At 34.1% G+C, this 27477-nt stretch overlaps 1 protein-coding gene across 3 annotated transcripts in view; it reads right to left on the bottom strand.

Moving 5' to 3' along the window:
* Window positions 1-27477, bottom strand: part of LOC118196090 (sodium/potassium/calcium exchanger Nckx30C-like) — a 326882-nt gene that overhangs the window by 201112 nt on the left and 98293 nt on the right. For 2 of the 3 annotated variants that reach the window (XM_035367485.2, XM_035367487.2), the window contains exon 2: window positions 16674-17697. In XM_035367485.2, the coding sequence (XP_035223376.1) occupies window positions 16674-17513 (840 nt within the window). In that variant the 5' untranslated portion in view covers window positions 17514-17697. The remainder of the gene's footprint in view (window positions 1-16673; window positions 17698-27477) is intronic. The other variant, XM_035367488.2, reaches the window with a different exon arrangement.

Raw genomic sequence — 27477 nt, 5'->3', positions numbered from 1 at the left:
ATGAGAAATATTCAATCGTCTGTGAAAAACTGTTTCTTTTTTTGTTTTGTTTGCTTAATTTCTTTCATACATCGTTCTAGCTTTGTTATAGTATTTGAATAGAATATGTGGCAACGATTAGATAATTCTTTAAATGATATAAATTTTGTGCATTCTGATTTATAATATGAACGAAATATAATACTGTTAAGTGAACCTAGCGCCAGAGTGTCGCTATGGTAAACAAAGTGAATTTTAAAGAATTCATTTATTATATTGTGGTTTATGCGCTGTCGGCGAAGTAGGTTTAATTCAATCTAATAAGTTTAAATGAAATGCAAGAAAAAATGCGTATAATTTAATATTCCGTACAAGGAAGTCATGTGGTGTCCACATCAGATTTTTTTTATCGTTTTCGAAATATTAAGAAACTATTCGATCACATGAACATTTATTCTAAAATTAAATAATATACAATAATAATAAAAGAAATTAATATAAATATATTTTGCAGTATCCTTTATTGCGAATCAACAGAGTTTCCAACGCAACACGTATCTATCCTGCATGCGAGTCTGTAAGTGTTAGCATTAAGCAAAGCGTAAGATCGTCAGTTCATTTCCCCTTAGACTTACAAATAAATTAATCTTCCGAAATGCTCCATTGGGAGTGACATAACGTCTTCAGGTAACGTTTCAAGCTATAATTGTATTGCTTAATATAAAGTGGGATTTGGGACCATTAAATGCATTTTCTTAACTTAGGTTTTAAGAATATAATTATCTGATGCAATTTAAAATACGCTTCGTTTAAAATAATAGCCCTCCAAAAGTTTAGGAATAAATATATTTTACATCGTAACCATTAATATAAACAAGGTATAACTGAAAACCAGATAATATAATCGTTTACTGTATTTTACAAATCGTATGTTTTGAACTTCTGATAAAAAAATTATACTATTTTGAAAAAAAAAAAAAAAAAAAAAAAATCTGAAATGTTTCAGATTTTAAATTACGTCCAAAGGAGCGTTTTTTAACATTTTGTGTGTTACCTTTCTTTATTAAATATCATGTTCCTCGCACTTAAACCATAAGATCCAGTGCAACAGCAATATCGCAAAATAGTTTTAAAACGAGCATACCTTTAGAATTTCCGATACAGAGACTTACGCGCTGGAGATAAAAATGTTTTTTTCTGCACAACGTTGCCATTGCTCGCTTTGAAATCCTTAAGTTTGTTAATTAAAAATTCGTCAAAGTTTTAAAAAATAGGAAATCGATCATAAAACAAATTTCAAATTTCAAATTTGGTCTTCCACATGCTCATATTCGTTGGAGGATTACGTTATTCAAAATTCGATGACTCTATGTACCGTTATTTTATGACATTGCGAGAAATATACATACATTTACGCAGATTTTCATTATTTAATTTCTTCAAATATAATGCAGGACTCTAACATTTTATGGCAACAGTTTGAAAAGTGAACCGACATTTATGAGTCCGACGCAAAATGCCAAAACGAAACTAATAGTCCTTCGGGATTCAAATCCCTTTGGAGTAAAAAAAAAAAAAAAACATGAGATAAAAAGTGCACAAAATCAGTTTCATGAGTATAATAAAAAAAAAATATTATACCGAACATTTTCAACCATTGACGTGACCTCGTCTAGATTTTTCGACTTCCTCCTGAGAGCTCGCATCCAATTTCTATGCGTCTTTCTTGCACCATACACAGATAGAAAACTCGCTTCTTACTTGCTATTGAATCCTCACCGGCCTTCATCCTGATTTCTTACACTCTCCTAGCTTCCGTTTTCTTACACGCTCGTCCCGGCGCTTTATTTCGATTTCTGATTCGCTCCTGCAGCGCCTTGCTGCTTATTCTATTCCTTCATCCTGAATTCCATCCCGATCTCAGACTTAAATTTATAGATTCGTTCTGTTTCTTAATCTCTCATTTTGGTCTTCCATTCCAGTTTCTGACCCGCTGTGGTCCGATTCGCTCCCGATTTCTTACTCGATCCCCATGGGAGTCCATCCGCATGAATTTCCATCCAACTTATTCCTCCCGATTATCGCTTCTGATTTCTTCCTCACTCACTCCAGCACCCCATCCCGTTTCTGACTCGCTGCTCCTAGGCTCGCTTCTAACTTCTTAGTTGTTCTGTCTGGGAATCTATCCCGATCTCCCAAATTTTTATTCGATTTTTCACAGGCCTTCATCCAGATTTACGACTTTGAACGCCCTTTAACGACGGCGGAATTGATAGTCAAGCATCACCAATTAAAGGAGCATCTTGCTTAAGGCGCACTATATACCATAATGAGTATCTGGTTGGTGAATGCAGGATATACTTGGATTTAGGATTTATAAATTAAAGGATCATTTTGTTAAATGCGCACTATATACCATAATGAGTATCTGGTTGGTGAATGCCTTATATACTTGGATTTATGAATTAAAGGATCATTTTGTTAAATGTGCACTATATACCATAATGAGTATCTGGTTGGTGAATGCCGGATATACTTGGATTTAGCCACTGTTAAGAATGTAATGGTCATCGAATATATAGACGGCACACAGGAAAATATTGATTTTACAACAGGAAATATTGGTTTTAAATTATATAGAGATTCTATTGTAACACGGTGTGCTTTTGAAAAATTTGATTTAAATTTGATTCACTCTGCTGAAAGAGTTTTTATTCCGTATTATTTGGATGCTCCAAAAACAGGAGAAATTGACATTTATACAGACGGGTCAGGTCTGGAAGACGCCATTGCTTTCGCATATGTTATATATTATTATGGAACAGAGATGGAGAATAATAAATTTAAACTCAATATTTATAAACCAGTTTATCAAGCGGAAGCTATGGCTATTTTTTATTCACTGAAATGGATTAAGAAGACACTTAAAGGAAAATATGATATACATATTTATTCCGACAGCCTGACAGTTCTTCAAGCTCTCTCACGACCTGATCAAGACAACCCTTTAATGGTAGATATTAGACAATTATATAAAGACTTGAGAGAAGATCAAAATATTGTGTTTAATTGGGTGAAGGCACACGTTGGACATTTTGGAAATGAGAGAGCAGACGCACTGGCCATGGAGACAATTACCGATGTTAATGCTCGTGATATCAATGTACAGGGATCAACAAGGAAAGCTGTGACTATTATGAAAAATTATATTTATGATAAATGGAGGGAAGATTGGGAAAGGTCTGATCAAAATAAAGGTTATGTGAAATTTGTTAAACTTAAAAAAGGTTTATGTTATTCAGACATTGACGTTAACCAAACCATTACAGGTCATGGTCGTTTTCCTTTCTACTTTAAAAGGTTTAAATTACAAGAATCTGACCTGTGTGATATCTGTAAAGAACCGGGTACTGCGGAGCATTATGTGGAAACATGTCAATATTTTACTGCTATCAAGAACGAGTTTAAGGAAAAGGATGTTTTTAATATATATATGATATTTTAAATGATTTTAAAAGACTGAAAAAAATTTGCCAGGAAAATGGTGGAGAAGATTAATCATGATAAGCTTGCAGTAGGGATTTTAATTTTAATTTTGTTTTTTTAGTTATGTTCTTTATATCTGCTTGTTGGAAGTGTTTCTAGCTTGCTCTGGCGCAGCCCGCAAAAAGGTCATAGGGTGAGGTAAAGTCTGCCAGGAGGGTCGGGCTGCAACCCTCATCTCATATAGTCAGCACTAAAACACTCTGTGGATGCCAGATATTAACAGTGTTAGCCACTGTGAAACATTTTCAGTATATGAAATGTAGCCAGACAGTTATGAAAGATATGATTAAAAAACTTTTGTTCTAGTTTTTTATTTTATGTTAGCTGAAAAATATGAAATGTGGTAAAGGATTAGGAATGAAGGGAAGGATTAAAAACTCTTTGGAGACAATTGGTTCTTCGAGAAATCTATAAAGAAAAAAAAACCAGTCACAAGTCTTCCAATTGCCTTTGCAATACTAGAAACATTGGACACTCTATGCATCATCAGCGTGTTGAGAAACAAGCTCTCATGAAGTTTCACACCAAACTGACGTTCCATAGAAAACTATACGGAGGGCACTAATACTAGTTTTTGCAGATATTTTTACGAAATTCGACAGCTTTATGAAATTCATGTTATATTGCAAATGAGGTACAACCTATTGTACTTAACTATTGAATCAAATTTTATTAAAAATCATCTTAGAAAACAGCCCCATAACTTTATGCATTTCTAAGAAACCTGCTTTAAAATAATTTGTAAAATCCACTCGAATGTGATTTTTTTAAACGTATCTTACTTTTGAATCTCTTCGAAATTCTTTCTGAGTTTTAGGTTTGTAACGTGTGCAGACCTTTTGCAAATGTAAGAAATACCTATGTTATAATACCTAAATATAAGAAATACCTATGCCTATATATAAATATTTCAATCTGATTATTATTGAATACTTACCTTTGCTCTCACCCAAGTTTATTTCAATGTTCTACAACTGCAGAACAAAAACCAACGAACTTTATTTGCAGATTGTATAACTCAGTGTCAAATGAAATTATGCAAGTGACACTAAATCAACAAATGTAATATTATCATTTCCAGCAGGAAGAAAACTTTAAAAAACTAAGAATGTTAATGCAATTCATGCTCTATGTTAGCACTAAGCCTCCCTAGAGGAAGCACTATGTCGAAGTTACGATCAAGTCACCAGGCAAATGAAGTCAGTTATATAACAGCTAAATTATAGTTCCTAACTCTTTTTTAGTCACACTAGTTTGAATAATCAAGAGCTTCAAAGCAAGTTTTAATTACATTAAGCATGAAGATTAAATAACATTACGTCTGAGCTGCAAACCTATGGTACGCTTTCATAACTGTGCCCTGTCCAACAAATTTTAACTTGAAGACAATAACTTTCATAATGCCATTTTTATCTCACAAAGCAAATTAATAGTCATAGCAATAAGTAATAGTCATAGCATAATAAGTCAATAACAAATTAAAACACTATTGTAATAGCATAACTCAATAACGATGCCGATACTCTTATGAAGGTATAGGAAATTTAATTTCTACATATTACTCAAGTCTTTTATGTCTGAAATTAAGCAATCCTTGCTTCTATGCAAGTCTTGCGTAACAAAAACTAAATCAGATATTTCTTCAGTCTTCTGATTTAGTCTTGCGTAACAAAACTAAATCAGATATTTTCTGTTAGAAAGTAAAATGAATAAAAGATTTGGTATGGATTTTCTCACTTATGAAAACATGTACGAAAGAAATCAAGTAGTTTATAATTAACTAATTGTTCCGCTTCGTAAGCTGAACTATTTAGTTCTAAATTGTATTGTGAAAAATAGCTAAACGCTTCTCATTTCAATCGATATATCGAAAGTTCTTGGTTCGTAGTGATCCTCTTTTTATCGTTATAGTTCCTACAGACTATTTAAAAAAACATCCAAACATTGTTGTAAATGGCTGAGAACAGAATCATTAAAACAGATTAATACTACTGCTCATGTTTTATTCTGGCCATACGAATGATTTTCAAATACACTTGCAGACGGATACTTTAGTTAAATTAGGGACAGTGCTTTATACATGATTCCATACGAATATTGCTGTTCACAAAGGAACTGCTGTAGATACGTTTTGAGAAAAGAACTGGAATCGTGATTACCTTCTGTTTCCAATGGACAGTGAACTAGATAGCTTCCATCCATGTCAAGACAGATGAAAAACAAGCATTGTAGGACAATTTTAGCTACCGTAGTTCCTTGTACATCACAGGGTCTTTAACTACCTATTCAGATTCGATTTTTTTCCCTACAAGTGTTGAGAACAGGAAATATTTATTATTGAAGTGGTACTTATTGACACCTCAGTAACAGATTTTCAGGATTATTTGAAACTTCAGATCATTGAATGGCTACCGATGTTTTCTGGCCTTATTGGAAATTTTATATTAGAAAAGGCGAAGTGTGTGTGCTTTTGTAGGGTGTAGGGTGTTATAGAGTGCTTCCCTGCAACTTGTACGAACTTCTGGGAGAGGTAGGTTTCCAAAGACGAATCGAAATCATATAGCTCAGAAAACCGTGAATTGCTCACAGAGCTAGTAAAGTGAACGACTATACAGAAGATCAATTATATCAGCAGAATTAGGTGGTATGCATTTTGGCATACGGAGCTGTAGAATATAATGAGCATAGCACAGTGAAAGAATTATATCCGATGAAGCGTACTCTCAATCGTCAGATGTTACTCCTGCATCTGCGATCATGCAAAACTGGCTTCATTCAAAGATCCGCTATGAATCAAGAATGATGGATAGGGACCCGTGAAAGATTGTGCTCCGTGTCATGCAGAATACAAGTGCCAGCACTCGAGGAGTCGCATAGTCTAAGTCCTGGTCCAGCACTGTCGAGGACCTCGTAATAAGCTCATACCTTATGCCTGTTCGAAGACAGGATGAAGTTACAGAGTATTTCTGGAAGAGGTCTTGCAAAATATCTAAAATGAACTACATCGCAGAGCTCTGAAATGCGGTTCCAGACGCTTCCACCCATTTTTAACAATAGCGTTAGTCAATACTTAAACTTGACATCTGATGGTTGGTGGACCGATTGCAGTTGTCCCCTTCACTGACCTTTACCAGATTTCTTCTGGCTTGACTCCTTTTCTTGATATCACTTGAAAGCTCTAGAATACGACACCCTCGTGACCAGGGATGACGATCTCGTCTCACGCATCTCTGGAAGCTGTCACAATGAGAGATACGTGCAGAATCTTCCAGAATACTTGTGATTCCATGTGCAAATGATATCAGGCATCTGGAGCTAATCCAACACTTTGTGTGACTGTATTTCGAAAATATACCTATTGTTATTATTAAAATGCATTTTGTTCACGCTTTCATTTTTTGCGTTCTCTCTTTAGTAGTAAATAACTATGGCGTTTCAGATCCTACATAATTACAAAAACGAATGGACAGAAAATATCAAAATCTTTTCAACATTTGCTTCACGTCATGATAAAAAAGTATACCTCATATCGTATTCTGAAAAATACTTCTATCCACTTCAAACAGCGTGGTGATGCAGCGCTGGATGGAAAATGGGAATTGTGCCATAGCAGTCAATGTTTCCAGCCTCACCAGCAGTCTTCAGACTCAAGGTCTTCAAGTATCTTGACTTTAATAAAAATCTCTTTCTCTAATGAGAGTCAAACAGAAGTAAATCTGGCATTGGTCAGTTGGGGGTCATTGTGATGATAGTATTTCCTCCGCAGGAATTTTTTTAATTTTTATTTAACATTTTTGGGCATTTGCTGGGAAAATTAATTAGGATTTTCAGTGAAGCAATGTGCAATAATCTCAGGAAAAAGAAAGTGGAATAACTTCTTGCCTTTTGTAATTTTACCGACTGAAATACAAAATAAAGTGATCGAGAGATGATCGACAAGAGTGATCGATACCTCTTTCGGAAGACAGCTAATATAATGTTTTCAGTTGTTAATAACTGATAGAGATCAGAAGTTAATGTTCTAATTACGTCAGTTAATTAACTTCAAGAAATCAATTAAAACACTAATATTAATGAATACTAACTATAATGAGATATACATCAGCTGACTACTGAATCCTAAATTCCAAAAATTTGTTCGAATTTGCATTGTTATTGGCAATATGTTAAAAGGGTATCATTTTACAGTAAGTTAATTATACCAATACATAAATAAAGATCCCCTTAAAAACTTAATTATATTTAGAGCAATACATTTATAGCTGTGCGATATTCTCCGATTATTTACATGAATTTTATGGGATGTTATAAGATTTAACATGCATTAGAATTTTCTGAGAATATCGAATTGATTACTATTACTTTCTCATTGATAACATAATCCTTACCTAATTGTTATTTGTGTATGTACAGTAATAATTTGTAGAAACACAATCCAGTTAATTTTCATCTAAAACTATGGTGTCGAAAATATTCAGAATTTCATTCATTTATAAATGTAAACTTCGGTTAAAAAGCATATACAGTCGAATTCCACTCTAACGAATTTCAAGAGAACGAAAGTTTGGTTCGCTGTGTCTGGTCGTTAGTTATATTCGAAAAATGGACCCTTTCACAAAGACGTATAAGAATTGATTTTTCCTCTATGTTTATTCTATGTCTATGTCCTCTATGTTATCTCTAGCTTATGCTACCAAAGAGAAATAACTCTCTTTCTTGCATAAACTAGTATCGAATTCGTAACAGTTGTAAAGCGGCGTATCGCTCGTCTGAAGTAACAATAGTCTTGAAAAGGTTTAAACAACCTTTCTAGTAAAACAGAACTTGAACATAAATGCAGGTCTCGTGCTTAAAAGTCAGCATCAATTGGAGCGATGTAACTTATTTGACATTCAATTTCAAAAATTAAACCAAGTCTAGTAGTCAAAAACTACACAATTTTATTTACCATGGAGTTGGCTCAAAACTTCTCACCCGCGTAACAATTTAAATATAGGCAGCAATGTGCAATGCCGAAGAATTACAATCCTATCAGAGGTGGCGAACATAGAAACGTCGCCTCGAATGGCAGAAACATGCACAATCTTACAATCCAAAACCCTCGAATTGAATACCCTTAAACTGATTTACATTCAAAAGAGGAAAGGGAAAGAAGTGACGGTAAAAGCTGAAATTATAAATAACTGGTTAATTGAAATGATAATAACCCTACAAATTGTATAATGAACAAAGAAAAAACTTATTAACTTAGCTATATTTATCAAAATAATAACAAATGTAAATTAAAAGAAATCATTTTTAGATTTACTTGCAAATTTAATTGAAATTATTATTACACACCGTTATTATATTTGTTGCTCGTTCTTTTCCATACTTTAAAAGCTCTCTGACAGATTTATTGGCTTTGTCTCAACTATTTCGTTAGATATTGGAAGATTACTGCCTTTTATGAATGGTGAAGCTTTTCCGCAATACATCTTCTACATCTCTGGGCTCCATCTGTATCAATTTTTATTCTGTCCATATTCCATGAGCAAAACATTATTCGATTTGTTTTTTCTGAATAATGCTCACTTTATTTTCAACGCAGAAGCTTTGCTTTTATAGCTCGCCATATGAAAGAATTTTTTGTTGGTTTGTTGTTTGGTTGGTGCATTTTATGGTGCGTAAGGAAAACGTTATAATGCGCAAACATGTGATCAGTCCTTTCTACTTTGTTCAATGTGCCGATAATAATATAAAACTATAAAATTATATTAATGACGCTATCAGTATAACTTTACAGTTTTATATATGAATCTTTAGGGTTGATTATCTCACACAGAAACAGAGTGCAGGGAGCCTGGTCAAAGAGTACGTAAGAGTTTTGCTCTACTAGAACAGATAAAAATGGACGATAATGTCGTTCCCTAGCATTTTATTCACTGTCTAATGATAACACAGTCATTCCACCGAAGTTTTTCCGTTTACAACTCAAAGAGTCAATAACCATTATAAAGAATATTTTATGTCTTACAAAAGAACTAAAGAATACAAAACCCCTATTTGAAGGACAGAACATAGAAAGCATTTATACTAAAACGAAGCAAATCGAGAAGGATAAAAATTATCATTTTGTAAAAGAGGAGTGATCTCAGGCTGGTATGATTCTCCATTTCTTCTAAAACGAAGCAAATCGACAAGGATAAAAATTATCATTTTGTAAAAGAGCAGTGAACTCAAGCTGGTATGATTCTCCATTTCTTCTTTCTCTGAATAACAAAAAAAAAATTTAATTTCCGTTGTAGTGTCAGCTTTCAATAAAGTTCTATCTGACAGCGCAAAGAATCTGAATGCAATCAAAGAACCTATTTACAAATTTTGGTTCAGTATGTATACACCTCATGATATCTTAAAATATAGTTATTATATTCTCTTTCTCCTAGAATTAGATGTCATATCTGTCTCGCATAGCTTTGGTTTAGAACAGGGATTCCCAATCATTTTCTCGCATCGAGCCTTCCCTCTAGAATAGTTTCTTCATCGATCTCTACATTTTTCATACAGCATCCAACATAATCATGATAAAAATAACTGCGCATATGCATATAAAGACAGCAATAAGATTAAGTAAATAAATAAACGTTTTGGGAAAAAAAAGGATTTCTTAGGCTTACGTTTTATGATTTTTTTTATTATTATTTTTAATTTTACAAATAGAAACAAGTTATAAGATACAAAAATTCCAGATTCTTAAGCGTTCTCTGCTCAAACAGCCAGCATTTCTAGCAAAATCTGCAAGATAATGCAAAAACTGGAGGAATTGGGAACAGATTTTTACAGTGTGGAATAGTTCCTAGTCAATCTCTCTTCTCTCTTTTTTTTTCTTTTTCTTTTTTTTAATTGTATATATTATGAAACATGTATGTATTATGGCCCACTGTTTATATTATGAAACATGTATGTATTATGGTCAATGAAAATTATTATGAACTCTCTCTCTCTCTCTCTTTTTTTTCTTTTTCTTTTTTAATTGTATTATTATTTAATTGTAAATTTATGGCCAATGAAAATTTATGGCCAATGTATTATGGCCAATGAAAATTATTATGAATTATGTATGTATTATGTAACAGGCTCAATATATTATAAATTATCTAAGCAAGCATGAACTATCTAAGTATGTATATGTATGAACTATCTAAGCATGTATATGTATGAACTATGTAAGCACGTATCATGAAAGATCTATGTATTAGAACTACTTGTATATAAGCATGTACTATGAACTATGTCTGTTATGAACTACTATGTAACTATGTATGCATATATTAGGAACTATGTAAGCATATATACAGAATCAATATATGCCCTTATAGGGCCCATGATGTGTTGCCCCGAATAGTTACGGAACCTGGACTAGACCCGAATACAATCTGTTTCTTCTTTTCCGTAGCAAATTATTGACTTGACTAAACCCTGCTTCCACTGGGTAAGAAAAGAGAAAAGTTTAATAATGTTGGGCCTGTAACAACTTTAAACTGACGATCTTTCTGTTGGATAGCTTTTAAATTCCAAACTTAACATACCTATGTGTTTTGAATTAGACTTATTCATAGGAAGTTTGAAGAAGTTTTACATCAATTTTGTTAATATGCATTTTCTAATCAATGGAATCTTGATTATGTTTAATCAGTTACAGATGCACATTCGATTATTGACGCTCAGACGACTCCCTGATCACCATAGACCCCCTTTAAAATTGCGTCGAACCCCGGGGACCCATACCGACCCTGTTGGGAACCTCTGGTTTAGAACAAGAGAAAACTGAGAATAAAGGTAAAAGAAAAATAACGTAAAGCTGTTTTTTGTGGATGTGATGCGGATCCTAGTATCCAAAACGTGAATGTTTCTAACGGTCAATAATGTTTTTCGTTTAAACTAGCAGAAGTTCTAGAAAAATGTGAAAAATCCAAAAACATTTCAATCGAAGATATCCATATCATTCGCTATATTATATCCGATTTCCATATTCTTGGAGGTTCTTTATAACAATATAAAGTAACATTAAATGAATAAAAAACTGGACAAGTCTGATAGGATCTTTCGATGTATCCGGGAGTTCTTTATAAGCAGCGTTCGTTATAGCAGGATTCGACTCTAATTACCAACAGTTGCATAATATATTTGGGCTATTACTCTAGCTTTTGACATACATTCCTCCGAAATTTTAAATTGGTTCTTAATCGCGAAATTAGTAATTTTTTCTCCTACGAACGTTTTGCGAGTTTTCATTACTTACTCCGAGATTGGGCGTCTTTTTTTTAATGAAAATACATAAAATTATTGCCTATATATAAATAACTTCAACAATTTATAGTCGTCTCTAAGCACTCTTTCTGTTTTTGACTTATGATTATATCGTTTTTAATTTATTTTCAGTGTTAATATTTTTTTCTCGGCTATGAATTATATAATCCTTCGGAAGTTGTTTTTCATTGTATTACTTGATAATGAAACAGATTTTAAACAAACATGGCATGAATGCGTCTAGATATACGAACACTGACAATGAGCATGCAACCTCGGCATGCCATTTCATGCTCAATGAAAAATGTCCATAAAATTAATTCAAATAAGCCAGTTTCTGAATTTTTGAGATAATCAAACAAGACGATGAGGATGCATTTCCTTTCTGATGCCTGCATGAAAGTGTTATTTTTTTTCACTGCGCGAGGCAACAAAAAATAAATAATAAATAAAATAAAATTTCCGTTTTAGTTGCGCGACATATTTGTTGCAAGCCGGATTCGCAAGTTATCTATTAAAAGTAATGCACGGTGATTTCTTGAATAATTAAGTTCCCGATTGTATTAAGCAACTGAAATTGCCTCAGACGGAGTTTACTTATAATGAATTAATATCACAGCAAGTTCTTCTCTACCACCATCTGGGATTTTTATTTTCGAACTTCAGATATATAATAAATGATTTGACATTCTGTATTTTCAGTTTCAATGAGTTCTTTGTTGAGTCAGTAGGCTTATCGTTAACTGCTTAGAATTATATATTTTGAAATGTTTAATAGGAACCTGAAAATGAAGATAAGATTGCTATGATTTGATACTTTTTACATATTTTTAAATTTATTTAATATTTTTCAAGTTTCTTGAAACTTTAAACTCATTTTTATTGAAAAGATGTAACTTTGAACTGGACTTATGATATTAGGCAGATACAGATAGCTTAAAAATATTAACGGGAAAAATTATTTTGACCCATACAGAGGAGACACGTTTTCATGCAAAATAGTTTTCAGTTTCTGTAAATGAATTCGCAGTACAAAAGAGTTATTACAAGCAATTTCTAAAGGAGATAAATGCGAAAATAAAACTTACAGATTTGATCATTTGCCTGGTGACTTCAATGTAACTACTTTTGGAGGGCATTATGCAGAAACATTGTTTATAAATATCATAACATTCTAAGTTAATTTCAAAACATATCTTTGAAGGCTTCTGTACTTAAAGCAAAAAGCTGATGGAAATCAGATAAAAACATTAAAAAAAATAATAATTTAAAAAAAAAAAACGAAAATTTTTTTTTCGGAATTTTTCAGCGTGACTAATTTTGGCTCTATTTATCATTTTTAAATTTTGCAGTGATTTGTAATGCAGTCTGTGCAATTGAGGACAGATCTTGAGCCAAATTTCAAAACTCTGTTACATTTACGCTATTTTACGATAATTCACTACATAATATACCTTATACATTTCTGTTCATTTCAAATATCCCCAACTAAAATTTTTAAGATTTTGCTTAATACTTTGTAGTCCATTTCCTTGCAAAACCTGTATATTAATTCATCACTTACTACAAAACACAGTCCTATATGTTGAGCATTTCTAAACACCTTTGTCGGCATTCCCTTCCAACACCCACCACACATACAAAATTTTTTTTAAGTTTTATGTATTTTAAAATATTTTGTCGCCTGGATCTTTCTTTACCTCTGAATTTTGTTTTTGCAATTTCACCTTTTTTGTACCTGAATACAAAGTGTTTACGTGTATTATTTAATTTTAATAAAAACATGATATATCAGTTAACCTGTTCTTGATACGTTTACATTCGTCATGAAAATTTTCAGGACTAAAGACTTAAAACGCTTTCAACTTTACATTTAATTTATCGATCAGAATAGAAGCACTTTTGATCATTATTTCATAATTCTATTACGCTAAAGAAACCTTCTTAGGCTAGTCAACATCCTTTAGCGTGAAATTTGGAACTTACATGGAAGGTCTACCAATCTTACCTCCCAGCATTTCAGAGAAAAATATATATGAGCCTGCCTGTCTGAAAATGCATATGAATAAACCAATTAGGCACTAAAACGCTTTAAAAAATAAATAAAATTATGTAAATTATAACGATAATTGGCACTTTTCTAAAATTTCTGAACATTACTTCCTGAGTTCCCAGATAAAAGATTCTCCGAGCGAAACTATAGCATTGCTAACATGTAGATATAAGCAGAATCTTATTTTGCATGCATTAATTGCGTGCGTCTCATTCCTTTATATTACCAATAAGTATTTGGACACCTGTGATAGATAAGAAAAACTAACTTTATTCAAAATCAATAGTTGGTAGAGCCTCCACGAGAGGTAATTACAGCGTGCACCCTCCGGAGTATACTTTCCACAAGTCTTTGTATGACAGCTAGTGGTATTTTCTAGAAGACATAGAAGTTCCTTCACCGATTTTGCACGGGTAGTGCACCCCTGAATTCGGCGATGCAACTCGTCCCAGAGGTTCTCGATAGGGTTCAGGTCTGGACTTTGGGCAGGCCAGTCCATTCGATGAACTCCATTGGCACCATATCAATCCTTGGTTGACGTCGAAACTTGACAACTGGCATTGTCGTCCTGAAAGTAACAGGGGTCCAACCCGTAAAACTGCCACAACGTAGGAAGCACATTGTCATCCAAAATAGTGCAGCAGGCATCGGAGTTGAGGTTACCATGACTGGGGACCAAGGGTCCCAGCCCATACCATGAGAAACACCCCCAGACCATAATTCCACCTCCGCCGAACTTGACTGTTGGCACAATGCATTCTGGCAGGAGACGTTCTCCAGGTAGACGCCAGACCCAGACCTTGTCTTCTGAACGGTAAAGGGTGAACCTTGATTCGTCACTCCAAAGAACCCGTTTCCACTGATCTACGGTCCAATTTCGATGTGCTTTGCACCACATTAACCGAGCAGGGCGGTTGGACTTTGTGATCAAAGGCTTATGGGCAGCAGCACGACCAGGAAAACCAAGCAGATGTGCTTCCTTACGGATGGTATTCATTGAAACAATACTCCCGGATGCCTGTTGAAACTCCTCGCGGATGAGGGCCATCGGTTGGGTGCGGTTCTTCCGAATTTCTCTGGACAGCACTCGTCGGTCTCTATCTCCCAGTTTCGTTGGTCTGACGACTCGGGGCACATTCCGACAATCACCGCTCACTTTCCACTTCTTAATCACATAGGCCACTGTTGATTTTGGGTACTTCAGATTGCTAGATATGCCCCTTAAGGATCGGCCCTATTTGTGATACCCGATAATTATACCTTTCTCGAAATCAGAGAGCTCCGAACTGCGAGGCATCTTGCATGCGACTAAAGCCGATGCTGTTTCCTACACGATATATACCGGCGGAATCCGTGACGTACCTTAGGACCGCAGATATCGTCATTTGCATAGGTGTCCAAATACTTATTGGTAGTCAGTGTATGTTATTCAGTGAAGTTTATACATTTAAGGATGGTACATTCATGAGTGATCCATTCATTGATATGCATTCATATGCGATACAATAAACTGGTAAATACATATATTTAATGATATAGCGCTCTTTTTTTCGAATTTCGCACATTTTGCAAAAACGTTCATCTTTGGAGATCAAAATTTTAATCTTTCATATTTTTCTGGTTTATCTATTAACATTTAGCAGCTAATTTAAAGTAATGCCCTTCCTTTCTTAAATACAGACTCAATTATATTTTTCAAACCAGTTAGGAGTTCATGTTTGATAGATCATCCTTGTAAGGTTCCAAATTGTGTTTTCGTTTCGCTATTTTCCTTTCATTTTCACCTAACAACTCGTTTGATTTTCTAGTCCTTTACCATTATATTCTTGGTAGATTTTACATTATTTTTATGCTATTTTTGATAATTTATTTCATAGACTTAGTTAATATGTACGAAACCGGTTTTCTGTTATTAAATATAAGTAATTACAGTTTGAAAAATACATATTGTCACCAATTTTTGGAAAAGCTTTGCCTATTATGATGATTAATTTTGATAAAAAGAATTTGCCATTTTTTCATTATAAATTATAAAATAATACACATCATTTATTTTCATTTAAAAACCATTGTTGTTAGAAAAAATAGCATGATGTTAGAAGAGAAGTACTTAGCTTACAAGAAAATAAAAATGTAACCCAGAACCTATTACTGCCATTATATACGCTATTTATACTTCAATTAAGGTTCAGATAATTTAATTTCAGACTGGCCGCATTATGATCAAGCTAAATTTACCTTATATATATATATATATAAGTCTTCAGACCAAAGTAGACGAGTCCTTTAACTGATTAGGTTAAAGCAATTTCCTTGGGAAATCTCTAGAATTAATTTACTCTGTGCATTATTCTTTGCGCAAAAGTTTTGGTCCTCTTAAAGATTCTCAGACATTTCCTTATAATTCCTCTGAAATTAATTAAACCTTCATGTGTTTCATAATGCTACAATGTTTTTGTTGCTTAAAGAGGGTTGGTTCAAGAATTTTCCTTATTGCCCTACTAAACGCAATTTATCCTGGACATATTGCATTCCAGTAGAAACGGTTTGGTTCCTTAAAGTGGTTGAGTTCGATTAGAATCCAGTTTATGTAATACATTCATCCTACAGAAAAGTTTTAATTGCTTAGAGAAAGTTAATTTTAGACATTTTCCTTAATATCACTCTTATATCAATCGCATTTAAATAGATTTCATTAGCCGACAGTAGTCACTTTAGGCTGTTTAAACTAATTAAGTTTATAGAAGGTTCAGGCTTGAGCCCGAACATCTGCATAATACCTCCCAAGCAAAAGAGAACAACTTACGCTAGGTACCAGATGGTCTTTGCTGCCGACTCTGGTGAATCTGCTCCTATTGAGAAGCTTTCGGACTGCCTTTTCTGTAGGTTCATTGTACTTCATGAAGGTGACATAGGCGGCATAGCAGGCGAGCAAGACGGTGGCCTCGTACCAATAAATAATGTTGTCCTTGAAACAGACTATCAGCACAATAAGACTTACTGAATAGAAGGTCACGTCGCGAAACAATGGCCACCAAGTCAAGCTGAGAACAGTTTTGCTGAAGATGGCACACATTGAGATGACAAACAAGATGTTGAAGACGGCAGAGCCAACAATGGTTCCGATGCCGACATCATCATACGATATAAAGACACCGATGACACTAGTGAAGAGTTCCGGGGCACTACCTCCCGCCGCCATGAACGTCGCACCGGCCACATCTTCCGAAATGTCCAACTTAACGGTGATTACATCCAGAGCTGGCACGAAGAACTCATCACACACGATGGCCAGTGCGACAAACATATACACAAGACCAAAGACATGAAGGATAACAGCCCCGTGCCTCCGCTGTTGGGCAGTGAAGATGTCCTCCGGGAACTGGGCTTGGGGAGGTTCTTCTTCTTCGCTGCTGTTTGCCCTGCTTTCATTCCCGGCACTCTCCAAAAGGTGCCGCGTGACATGTCTCGCATAGGCATAAACAGATTCATCGTCTTCGAGGAGCAAGTGGCTGGTGGAAAAACGAGCACAAGTTCCTTTTCTTTTGTATCCAGCGAAGAGAGAGAAGTAAGTTATAACAAAAACAGCGGACAAGAAAACTAATTTCGGATCGCGCCATCTCTGACGATATAGCTGGGGCCGCATGATTCCTTCCGAGTCGAAATGTCTAATATTACGTCTGGATGTCGTAACTGCCGAGGAGGGACGTCCTGTCTTCAAAAGACTTGACGCGATGCCGACGAGAGGAGTCTTTTACATGGCCATGAGCTGCACAGGCCATTTGCTCCATATTTAGAAAACTTTCGGTGAGCTCAGATCACTGTCTTGCCTAAAAAAATAAAAAAGGTAAATAAGTAACTGCTCATTGATTTGTATCATACGCATATTAACTAGAAAAAACGGAAATTAATTTTCCTTTTGTAAATACATTTTTTTACAAAAGCCGAAATACAGTAAGCCCTCCTATGGACATCGTTTCCCTAAAATTGTCACTTCTAAAAATCACCAGTATTCCCAAGAACATAAATAGGCATAAAACATAGAAAAGGAAAGTATAACAAAAGACTTTTTTAAAAATCACAGAGAATGAAAGTTATCTGAAACCTGGAGTGTAGGGTCTCTCTATTTACGCTTTCATAACTAAGACATAAAATCTTAAAAAGAAACTTTTAAACCTCAGACCAGCTTCACAAAGCACAAACAGAAAGAATATTTTAGTTGTCTTTTCATACAAAAATATTCTCGCCACGTCATAAAATCATATCTTCAACCTTTAAATCAGGGACGTCCAACACGCGCTGCGTTAGTCCCAAAGCAAGTCCGAGTTGGAAAGAAATAAAATGTGTTTTGAATGGAGTAGAATTAATAGGGGGCAAGATACTGTGTGTTCTCAAAGTTTTCCAAGGTGTGTTTATTGAGGCGTGATGTTCTCAAAGCCTGTAAGGATCCTAAGTTTTACTAACGTTTATTTTATTTTAAAACTGTACTATCACTTCTTATTTTCTACTTCCGGCCAGAATTAAATGATTTAACTTGTTTATGCAAATTGTCTTGCTAACGCCAAGTACTTAAATTGTGGCTTTTGGCCAAGGAAGAGACAGGAAGGAGTTATTGGAAGCAAGCCACTTGCCATTGTAGTTTTACGAGTTTTCGCTCTGTTGCTGGTTGCCTTCAAGGCCAGAGGTTTAGTCCTCTTGATAATTCCAAACGTATCGTAGTTTTAGCAGCTCGGCGTACTACATACGGACCTTTGTTAAAATAAAGGCCAATCTTAATGCTAGGCACTTGTATACTAATTCAAAGTTAGTTTAGTTAAAGTTCTAGTTAGTAGTTTTTATATTCTTACGTTCAGATCACAAGTGGTTGGTCTCTGTATCCCGAAGTTCGGGAATACCTGTAGAGATAGAAAATAAAGGTTTTCGTATACTCTTCCTGCTTGTATTGTCTACTTCACAATTTCTTGAACATAGCTTGAGTAAGCTTCCTGTTCCGAGTCAGGACCATTCATGTTTCCAAAGCAAGTCAAAAGAAACACAAATCCTGATAATCTGTCAGGACTTGTGTTTCTCTTGATTTGCTTTGGAAACATGAATGATCCTGAATAAGAACAGGGAGCTTACTCAAGCTATGTTCAAGAAGGTGTGAAGAAGCTAACACAAGCAGGAAGGGTATACGAAACCCTTTATTTTCAATCTTTTACAGGCACTTCCGAACTTCGGAATACAGATACCAACCACTTGTGGTCTGAACGTAAGAATATAAAAACTACCAACTAAAACTCTAACTAAAAGCTAACTTTGAATTAGTATATAAATGCCTAGCACTAAGACTGGCGTTTATTTAAAAAAAGGTTCGTATGCAGTACGCCGAGCTGCTGAAACTACGATACGTTTGCAAATATCAAGAGGGCTAAACCTCTGGCCTTAAAGACAACCAGCAACCGAGTGAACATTCGTAAAACTACAGTGGCAAGCGGCTTGCTTCCAAAAACTCCTTCTCTCTCTCCCGCTTGGCAAAGGAGCCACAACTTAAGTACTTGGGCGTTAGCAAGACAATTTGCATAAACAAGTTAATGCATTTAATTCTGGCCGGAAGTAGAAAATAAGAAGTGATAATACAGTTTTAAAATAAAATAAACGTTAGTAAAACTTAGGATCCTTACAAGCCTATTTCAAGCTGTGTGCGAAATAATTTTATAAATTTTGTTATATTGTTTAACTAATTAAGTCATTTATTTATATATTTATTATTCCGAGTTCCGCCATTAGGCACTGCACGTAAAGGGGGGATACCCCATGAAGAACATTTTAAGGAAAACTGGCTCGTACCCATGTTACACATGGCGAAAACCATGAAGAAAATGCTCATGCATCCAGCCGATTCGTGAGGACTAGAACTCTGGGCTGGACTACCAGTATTCAGCGGCTTTTACCGTTCGGCTGGAATTTCGACATTGAATATGTAAATGAAAAATCAGTTTAGTGATTCAACGTTGTGTACATATGGATACCGTGGTGAATAATATTATTTCAACTGTGATTCTTAACTTTTTTAATTTTCTTTGTTCTGATTTTTATTGCTTTGGGGTTCCGCAAAATAAAGGTACGCCACATATTGCTATATATCGCGAAATGTATAATAGTAATAATAATATAATAATATATAATAATCGCAGAATATTGCTATATTCCGCGAAATCAATTCTTAAATGAACGTTCACGATTAAAATTGTCATTTTATCATCGTACTACTGAAGCTTGAATATATTATAAGGATTTACATCCTGCCTGGGTTTCTACGCATGCGTGCACACTAATGACAGCAGTTGTAATTATTGCTGTCTTCGCGGATACAGTAGTTTATGAGTGAAATTAATTTTGTTTTAGTAACTGTTGCTCTATTCATTTAGATACTGATCCAGTATTTTTAATTAATAGATTTTTCCTTTATGCATGTTATTTTTCCTTTAATATTAAAAAAATAGGAATTGTAAAAATCTTACAAAATTGGCTTTAAGTATACTTAAAATTATTTATTTTTATGTGTCTTCTGTCTTATGTGTCTTGTGTATCTACAGGGTGGTTATAAAAACACGTGAGGTATTTAGAGCCCTGTAGAGACTAAAATATTGAACGAAGCATAATGAAATCTGATGAGCGACCATGGGATTTCTTTTTCTAAATAATAATGATAATAGTAATGTAGTTGCTGATTACCGAATCAAATGCATTAATTTGTACAACCGCGTTCCGTGTAGCGATCATGAGGCCAAAAGGAAAAGCTGGGAGAATTTTTATCATTCTGAGGCCAACTGCCTTTCTATGGCTCTTACCTTACGTGCCCGTGCTTTGTTGGTCAAATCGTTTTTTTCAGTCCAACGAGAATACCAATACTAGTATTTAATCATTCATTATGCGTACTAATACACTTTTACAGCGCCAGTGTTTCCCCTAGTGACAAATTTTTGTACTATGTTTTTCAGAAATAAAAATCGCATGGTCGATTATGTGCGTCCATCAAAATTGGTTATGTTTCGTCTAATACTTTACTCGTTAGAGAGCTCTGAATACACTCGATACATCGAAAATTTCCTTATTTCTACGCAGTTCATCCACAGTTATATGGCAAGACAGTTGAATGGTGAAGTTTAATTGTACGACAAAACAGCTGATTTAGACTGTCTGTGTTTCTGTACATTAAGCGAAAATGGTTAACAGTGTATCGGAATTTAATTGTTTAAACTGTAAAATTTAATAAAAGTTTAATAAAAGTTTAATAAAAACTGTTATGTTACAGAAAGAATGTAACATAACAGTTTTTATTTAAGACAAGTAAGTAGGTATTTTTTACTTCATTATCGAGCATTTTTATCTGCATTCGTGTGGTTACTTAATAAAAATAAGAAACATTTAGCTCTATTATTAACTTAATGTTTGCATTTGCCAGATATATAGGCATGTAGTTTGAAAATCTTCCTTTCAACATGAACTTCGGGTCTCAACAAAAAGCCATATACAAAAAAGAAGATATATCTGTGAAAGAAAATCCTTCAATTAAAAATGGACAGATTTCTTTTACATGCTTCCAATTTCGATGCCTATCAAGGAATGTTTCGTAAGAACAAAGTAGCGATACCGAAAAAAGACATTATATTTCAGCATGCACAGAAAATGTGCCAGATATAACTTGCCATGATTAATACAGGTGATAGTTCTGAAATCAGTCTGTCTCATCAAACAATTATCAGAATAATTAACGAACTTGGGAACATTTGTCGAAAAGGGATTGAAAAATGAAAACTGTAGTTTTAAAATTTTATTCTTTGACGATGGATGAAGATACTGGTGCTACTGATATGGCTCAATTTGTTATAACTGAAGTAACGGTATCTTTAGTATCATTAAAAGATGATAACATAGACATACAAAGAGCATTATATTCCATAGGAGTATAGATTCTAAATGACTTACCGGAAATCAAATGCTCTCCGGACATCGTAAGTCTGCTACAAGACTATCAGAGATCGTTATCTCCAGTTCACAACGGATGCCGGTATAAGAATTTTCGTGATACTGGTGCTACTGATATGGCTCAATTTGTTAAAGATGGTAATAACGAATGTATTATAACTGAAGTAACGGTATCTTTAGTATCATTAAAAGATGATAACATAGACATACAAAGAGCATTATATTCCATAGGAGTATAGATTCTAAATGACTTACCGGAAATCAAATGCTCTCCGGACATCGTAAGTCTGCTACAAGACTATCAGAGATCGTTATCTCCAGTTCACAACGGATGCCGGTATAAGAATTTTCGTGATACTGGTGCTACTGATATGGCTCAATTTGTTAAAGATGGTAATAACGAATGTATTATAACTGAAGTAACGGTATCTTTAGTATCATTAAAAGATGATAACATAGACATACAAAGAGCATTATATTCCATAGAAGTATAGATTCTAAATGACTTACCGGAAATCAAATGCTCTCCGGACATCGTAAGTCTGCTACAAGACTATCAGAGATCGTTATCTCCAGTTCACAACGGATGCCGGTATAAGAATTTTCGTGATACTGGTGCTACTGATATGGCTCAATTTGTTAAAGATGGTAATAACGAATGTATTATAACTGAAGTAACGGTATCTTTAGTATCATTAAAAGATGATAACATAGACATACAAAGAGCATTATATTCCATAGGAGTACAGATTCTAAATGACTTACTGGAAATCAAATGCTCTCCGGACATCGTAAGTCTGCTACAAGACTATCAAGACAAGATCGTTATCTCCAGTTCACAACGGATGCCGGTATAACAATTTTCGCGACCTCAAGAGGTTGCCCATAAGGCCTCTTCTTAGGACAAAGCATTTTCGAATTTAATGGCTAATACAGCTTTAAAAATTTCAATGGAACTTCGCATACACAGACTCAGGCCTACGGGAACTATTGTCTGCTGGTGTTAAGTGATAAAAGCAGAATAATTCTGGAAGCAAACGCAAATAAAAGCATACAAAATTTCATGATTTTTCAAGCAAACATAAAGTCTTAACAGCAAAATTCCAAGCTTCCTTCGTCTCCTACTGAGGTTCTAGATATCGTCATCCAATAGGTTTTAGCAGGAGAAAAATTAAAATAGTCAACGAGCTAAAATATCTTGGCTTATTAATAAACAACCACTTCTTATGGCACCAATATATTAAATATCTAAAAGGAAATTGAACTTTTAGCTAACTATCTACGAAGAACGAATGCCCCTACATGGAACGTTCCCTCTAAGCTTTTCAAACTGCTGTACCAAGCAGTCATAGAAAAGATAGTAGTCCAGGGAACATCGGTTTGGGCCTTCGTATAAACGCTAATGTAAGACGTCAACCTGGGTTCTATACAGCAACTTTTTCGTTTCAAAATCACCAGAGTTTATGAAGCAAGCCAAACACTACAAAACCTCGCTGGTACGCCTCGTCTGTTTCTGGCACTACAAAAGGAAGCAACAATGAACCTAGTAACAAGAATAAGAAAAGCAACGTATGGGACTAACTTTATGTTAGCACTGACTATGAGCACCACAAGAAAAATTTGGTATTAATCCTTCCAAAACAGATTTCAAAGGCTCTCTTACTGAAAATGAGTACATATATGTAGACAGAGACAGCTCTCAATCATAAAATGGTACCGGAAGCGCTTATTGTGCGTATGAGAATGCAATTCTTGAACTGAAGTGGAAAACGGACGGCGTTCTGCAAATACAGTTTTTCAAGCAAAGCTGTTAATAATAAAGGAAGCTCTTAAATATGCAAAGCTTACAATAAAACGCACATCTATCCTAAGAGACAGTGAATCAAATCTAAAAGCAGTTCTTGGTTATTTTAAAGCTCCTGTGGTTTTAGATATCTGCAAACAGCTATTATCCTTTCCTTCAAATTATCTACCTTGTCTAACATGAATCCTTGCATTCGACGAAATAGATTTAATTCAATTCAGTAAATTTAAATGAAATGCAGGAAAAATGCGTGTAATTTAAGATTCCGTACAAGGAAGTCATGTGGTGCACACATCAGATTTTTTTTAATTAAAGTTACTTGATTCCTTCTTTCTAAAGTCCAAATTTAGGTTCAGTCAAATAAAATTCATAGCTACTTTTTTATTTTTTTCTAAAATTTTTATTTTTTAGTAATTTTTATAAATTTTTCAAAAACATTTTTGAATTATAACCCATAAAACTTCTGTCATCCTTTTACGGATGTGTAAGTAAAACATTATTTCTGTCCGAAATATTAATTAAACCTCTAAGGTACTATCTCCCTCCTTTCCGCATGTCTTCGTGGTGTAAGTGGAAGCATACCTGATGCATATTCGAGAGGCCCAGAGTTAAAGTGCCGGCGAGGGCACTCACGTCACCTGCTTCAAAAAAAAATCTAATATCTCTGCAAAAGGCATCTGAACTAAAAGGTGGTGGACGATGTTTTGTCATCAACAGGACATGGCTAGTGGATACCCTAATCCCCAGTCACCTCCCTCCTTTCTTTAGTGACATAATTGGAAGCAAACACGATACGTCTTCGAGAGGTCCAGGATTCGAGTCTCGGCGAGGGTAGTGCACATTTTTCATGTATCCTGATTCAAAATAATCTACTGACTCTACAAACCTTTGCAGTATGCAAAATATGTTTCTTTAACCCGCGAGAAAGCGCGTGGGGTGTACCATACCCCAACCCTACATAAAAGTGGAATATTCGTAACTTGTGAAACTGAAATTCTGTGCTGCTTTCAGTAGCTGAGTTTCTAGTTGTGGTTGACTTTCAGAACCACTTTTTCTTTGCCTGTGTGTTTCAGAAAAAGATTTATCGGTATTTTGTTGGAACTGGGGTATGACACACCCCACGCGCCTGTCCGTGTAAGTGTTTTTCTGACTGAATATTTAGTTCAGAAATTTATTTCTAGAGCGTAACAGTAAATATTTCTACTCGCAAGTGATTTTAAAGTACTTGACATTAAATTCTTAAAAATTTCTAACTGCATTATTGTAAAAAGAATGAGTCCCTGTGAACTGGAGATGCAACGCATGTGAGATTTATTAGAAATATTTGAAAGCGATGAAGATTGCATTTCGGAAACTGAAGATGAAACTAAGAATATTTTCTACAATGTTTTGGTTTCGAAAAAGATAAAACATTAATTCCTGATGTTCCTAAAAAAGGAAAAACTGTTCTTATGCTTTCAACATTATATAACGATCATACTATATATGATACTACTGGAGAAAATAAAACGTCAGGAATTATATGTTTTAATAATATGACTAAAGGAGCAGTGGATATGGGAGATGATATGTCAGCCAATTATTCAATTGCCAGAATAACAAGGAGGTGGCCAATGGTAATTTTCTTTCCTGCACTGAAGGTTGCTGTAATAAATGCTTGAATCATATTAAACTGCTAATCCACCAATCGGAAACAGAAGTCTGTTTTTGAAGGACTTAGCATTACAATTAATGAAAAAAAGTATTGAACTAAGAATCAGAGATTAATACTTTTTCAAGAAACTGACGTACTGAATGCAAAACAAAAGCAGAAGTTTCGACGAAGAATTAAAACGAATACATGAAATTCGAAACAACTAAGTATGAAAGATGTGATAAATTTTTTGCCCTCGCGCCAAGGACAGAAGAACGTGAATGCAATGTTTAAAATGTGAAAACATTCTGTGCCAAGAACACATGAATGTATTTCGTTCAAAGTGTGAAGAAATAAAATAAGCATGGTGTATTAGAGATGCAATGAAACTTAGAGGCATGATGTTTATTTTTTTATTATTTTCATTTATCTTAATTTTAACTCTAAGATTATGTCGGAAATTAATTTTTTGAAACCCAATTATTATTCACTTATTTATAATACACGAGAACAAAAAAAACAGTTTTAAAACTAAATAATACTATTTTTATTGTATTTTAAATATTGGAGTATGTGATACCCCACGCGCCTACTCTAGTAACTTTTCTTGGTGCGACTTCCGCCGGGTTAAATGTGAAATTAATTAATAATAGAAAACGTAAGCGGAATGTCTTATGTATCTTCTAGCTGCTCTATTCTTTTTACATGATTAAAAAATATTTAAAACTGTATTATGTAAGTAGAAAGGTGTAATTTGGGAAAGAATTAATACGATAATGAATATGCATTTATCATGTGTAAAATATGATTTTTTGATTGATATACTGTAATAATCAGTATATCTGTGTTATATAATGGTACGTAATAAAAGCTGTTAGCTTACAGTGGAACAGCTGCCTATTGCATGTTTACTGCAGTGCAGTTAATACAATGTACTGTAACGGGCAGACTCCGTTAAACTTCAAACTATATATAAATCTGACTCCCTGTCTATCCTCTATCAGATTTAATTGGCTGTCATATCTTTAACATATGTTTCACGAGATAATTTATCATTAACGAAGGTGTTAATTTGTCAAAAAATAATTTGCTCAACATATCAGCATTTATAGAAAATTTCTTAACCAAAATAAAAGTTACTTCAAGAAGAAACAACTCCTTACCTCTTTCTTCGACTCACCAACTAACTTCCTATAAAACGTTCTATCAAAGAAATCAAATTGAAAATATTTCGAAATTCTTCCCGCCAGAACAGAATCAATATTTGTACAATGAAATGGATAACGAGATACAGAGCTGTTTCAGCTAACAAAGAAGAATAAGACTTAAAAGCCTTAATGTTTATTTAACATTTCATTTTTATGTAATTCATGATATCAGTTAAAATGTTCATGTAAGTATTTTCTCAAATAGTGTACGCTGCAAATTTTTTAGTATAAATGCTATTGAATTATGGGGATTTTCAGTCATTAGAGAAGATCTCCCTATTTTTGAAGGTTAGCAGAATAAATAACAGTTACAAGTACTACACACTGAGAATCAATACATAATTTCATCTTCTTATGCCTATATCATTTCCTTATTAATATATAATTTTTTATCTTTATGTTACAATGTTGTAGCATCATTACACAATTTTGCAGCATCTTTAAGTAGTTTTATCTTTTCAACCCACGTCATTTTAAAATTATTACATTATTTAGCATTTCTTTATCTTTGCTACCGTAATTGTAAGTACGTAATTTTCTCTGTCTATTCTTTGTTGCATTATTACGTAATTATTACAATTAAACCATCACACTGCTCCCGAACTATTATGTAACTCTATACGCTTAGACTTGCATAATGTCAATATGAATAATTTCCTATGATATGAATTATTAAATATTATTCATTTCATAGAAAATTAAAATTAATACTGCTGCTATAATAGTTCAGGTGTAAAACAATCAGTTTCATCGTTTAATATTTATTTTACCATCGTTACAGTGCCAGTGCAATTTTATCTTTTTATGCCTAGACTAGCAGCTTCGCTGCCAGCCTTCGTCTAGCTTTAAAATGTACCGGAAAAATGGCTGAAGTGAACACCAATCGTTAAATTTAAAAACTGCGTAGAATTTTACTCTGCAGATCAACTTCATAAAAAAAGTTATTACGTATAACAAAATTACAATGAAATAAGCATATCCCTTAATACAAATA

The sequence above is a fragment of the Stegodyphus dumicola genome, chromosome 5 (genome assembly GCF_044657685.1).
Source record: "Stegodyphus dumicola isolate Sdum_Otavi_A_Nest chromosome 5, ASM4465768v1".
NCBI classification, from domain to species: Eukaryota; Metazoa; Arthropoda; class Arachnida; order Araneae; family Eresidae; genus Stegodyphus; species Stegodyphus dumicola.
This window is presented reverse-complemented; position numbering and strand designations above follow the sequence as displayed.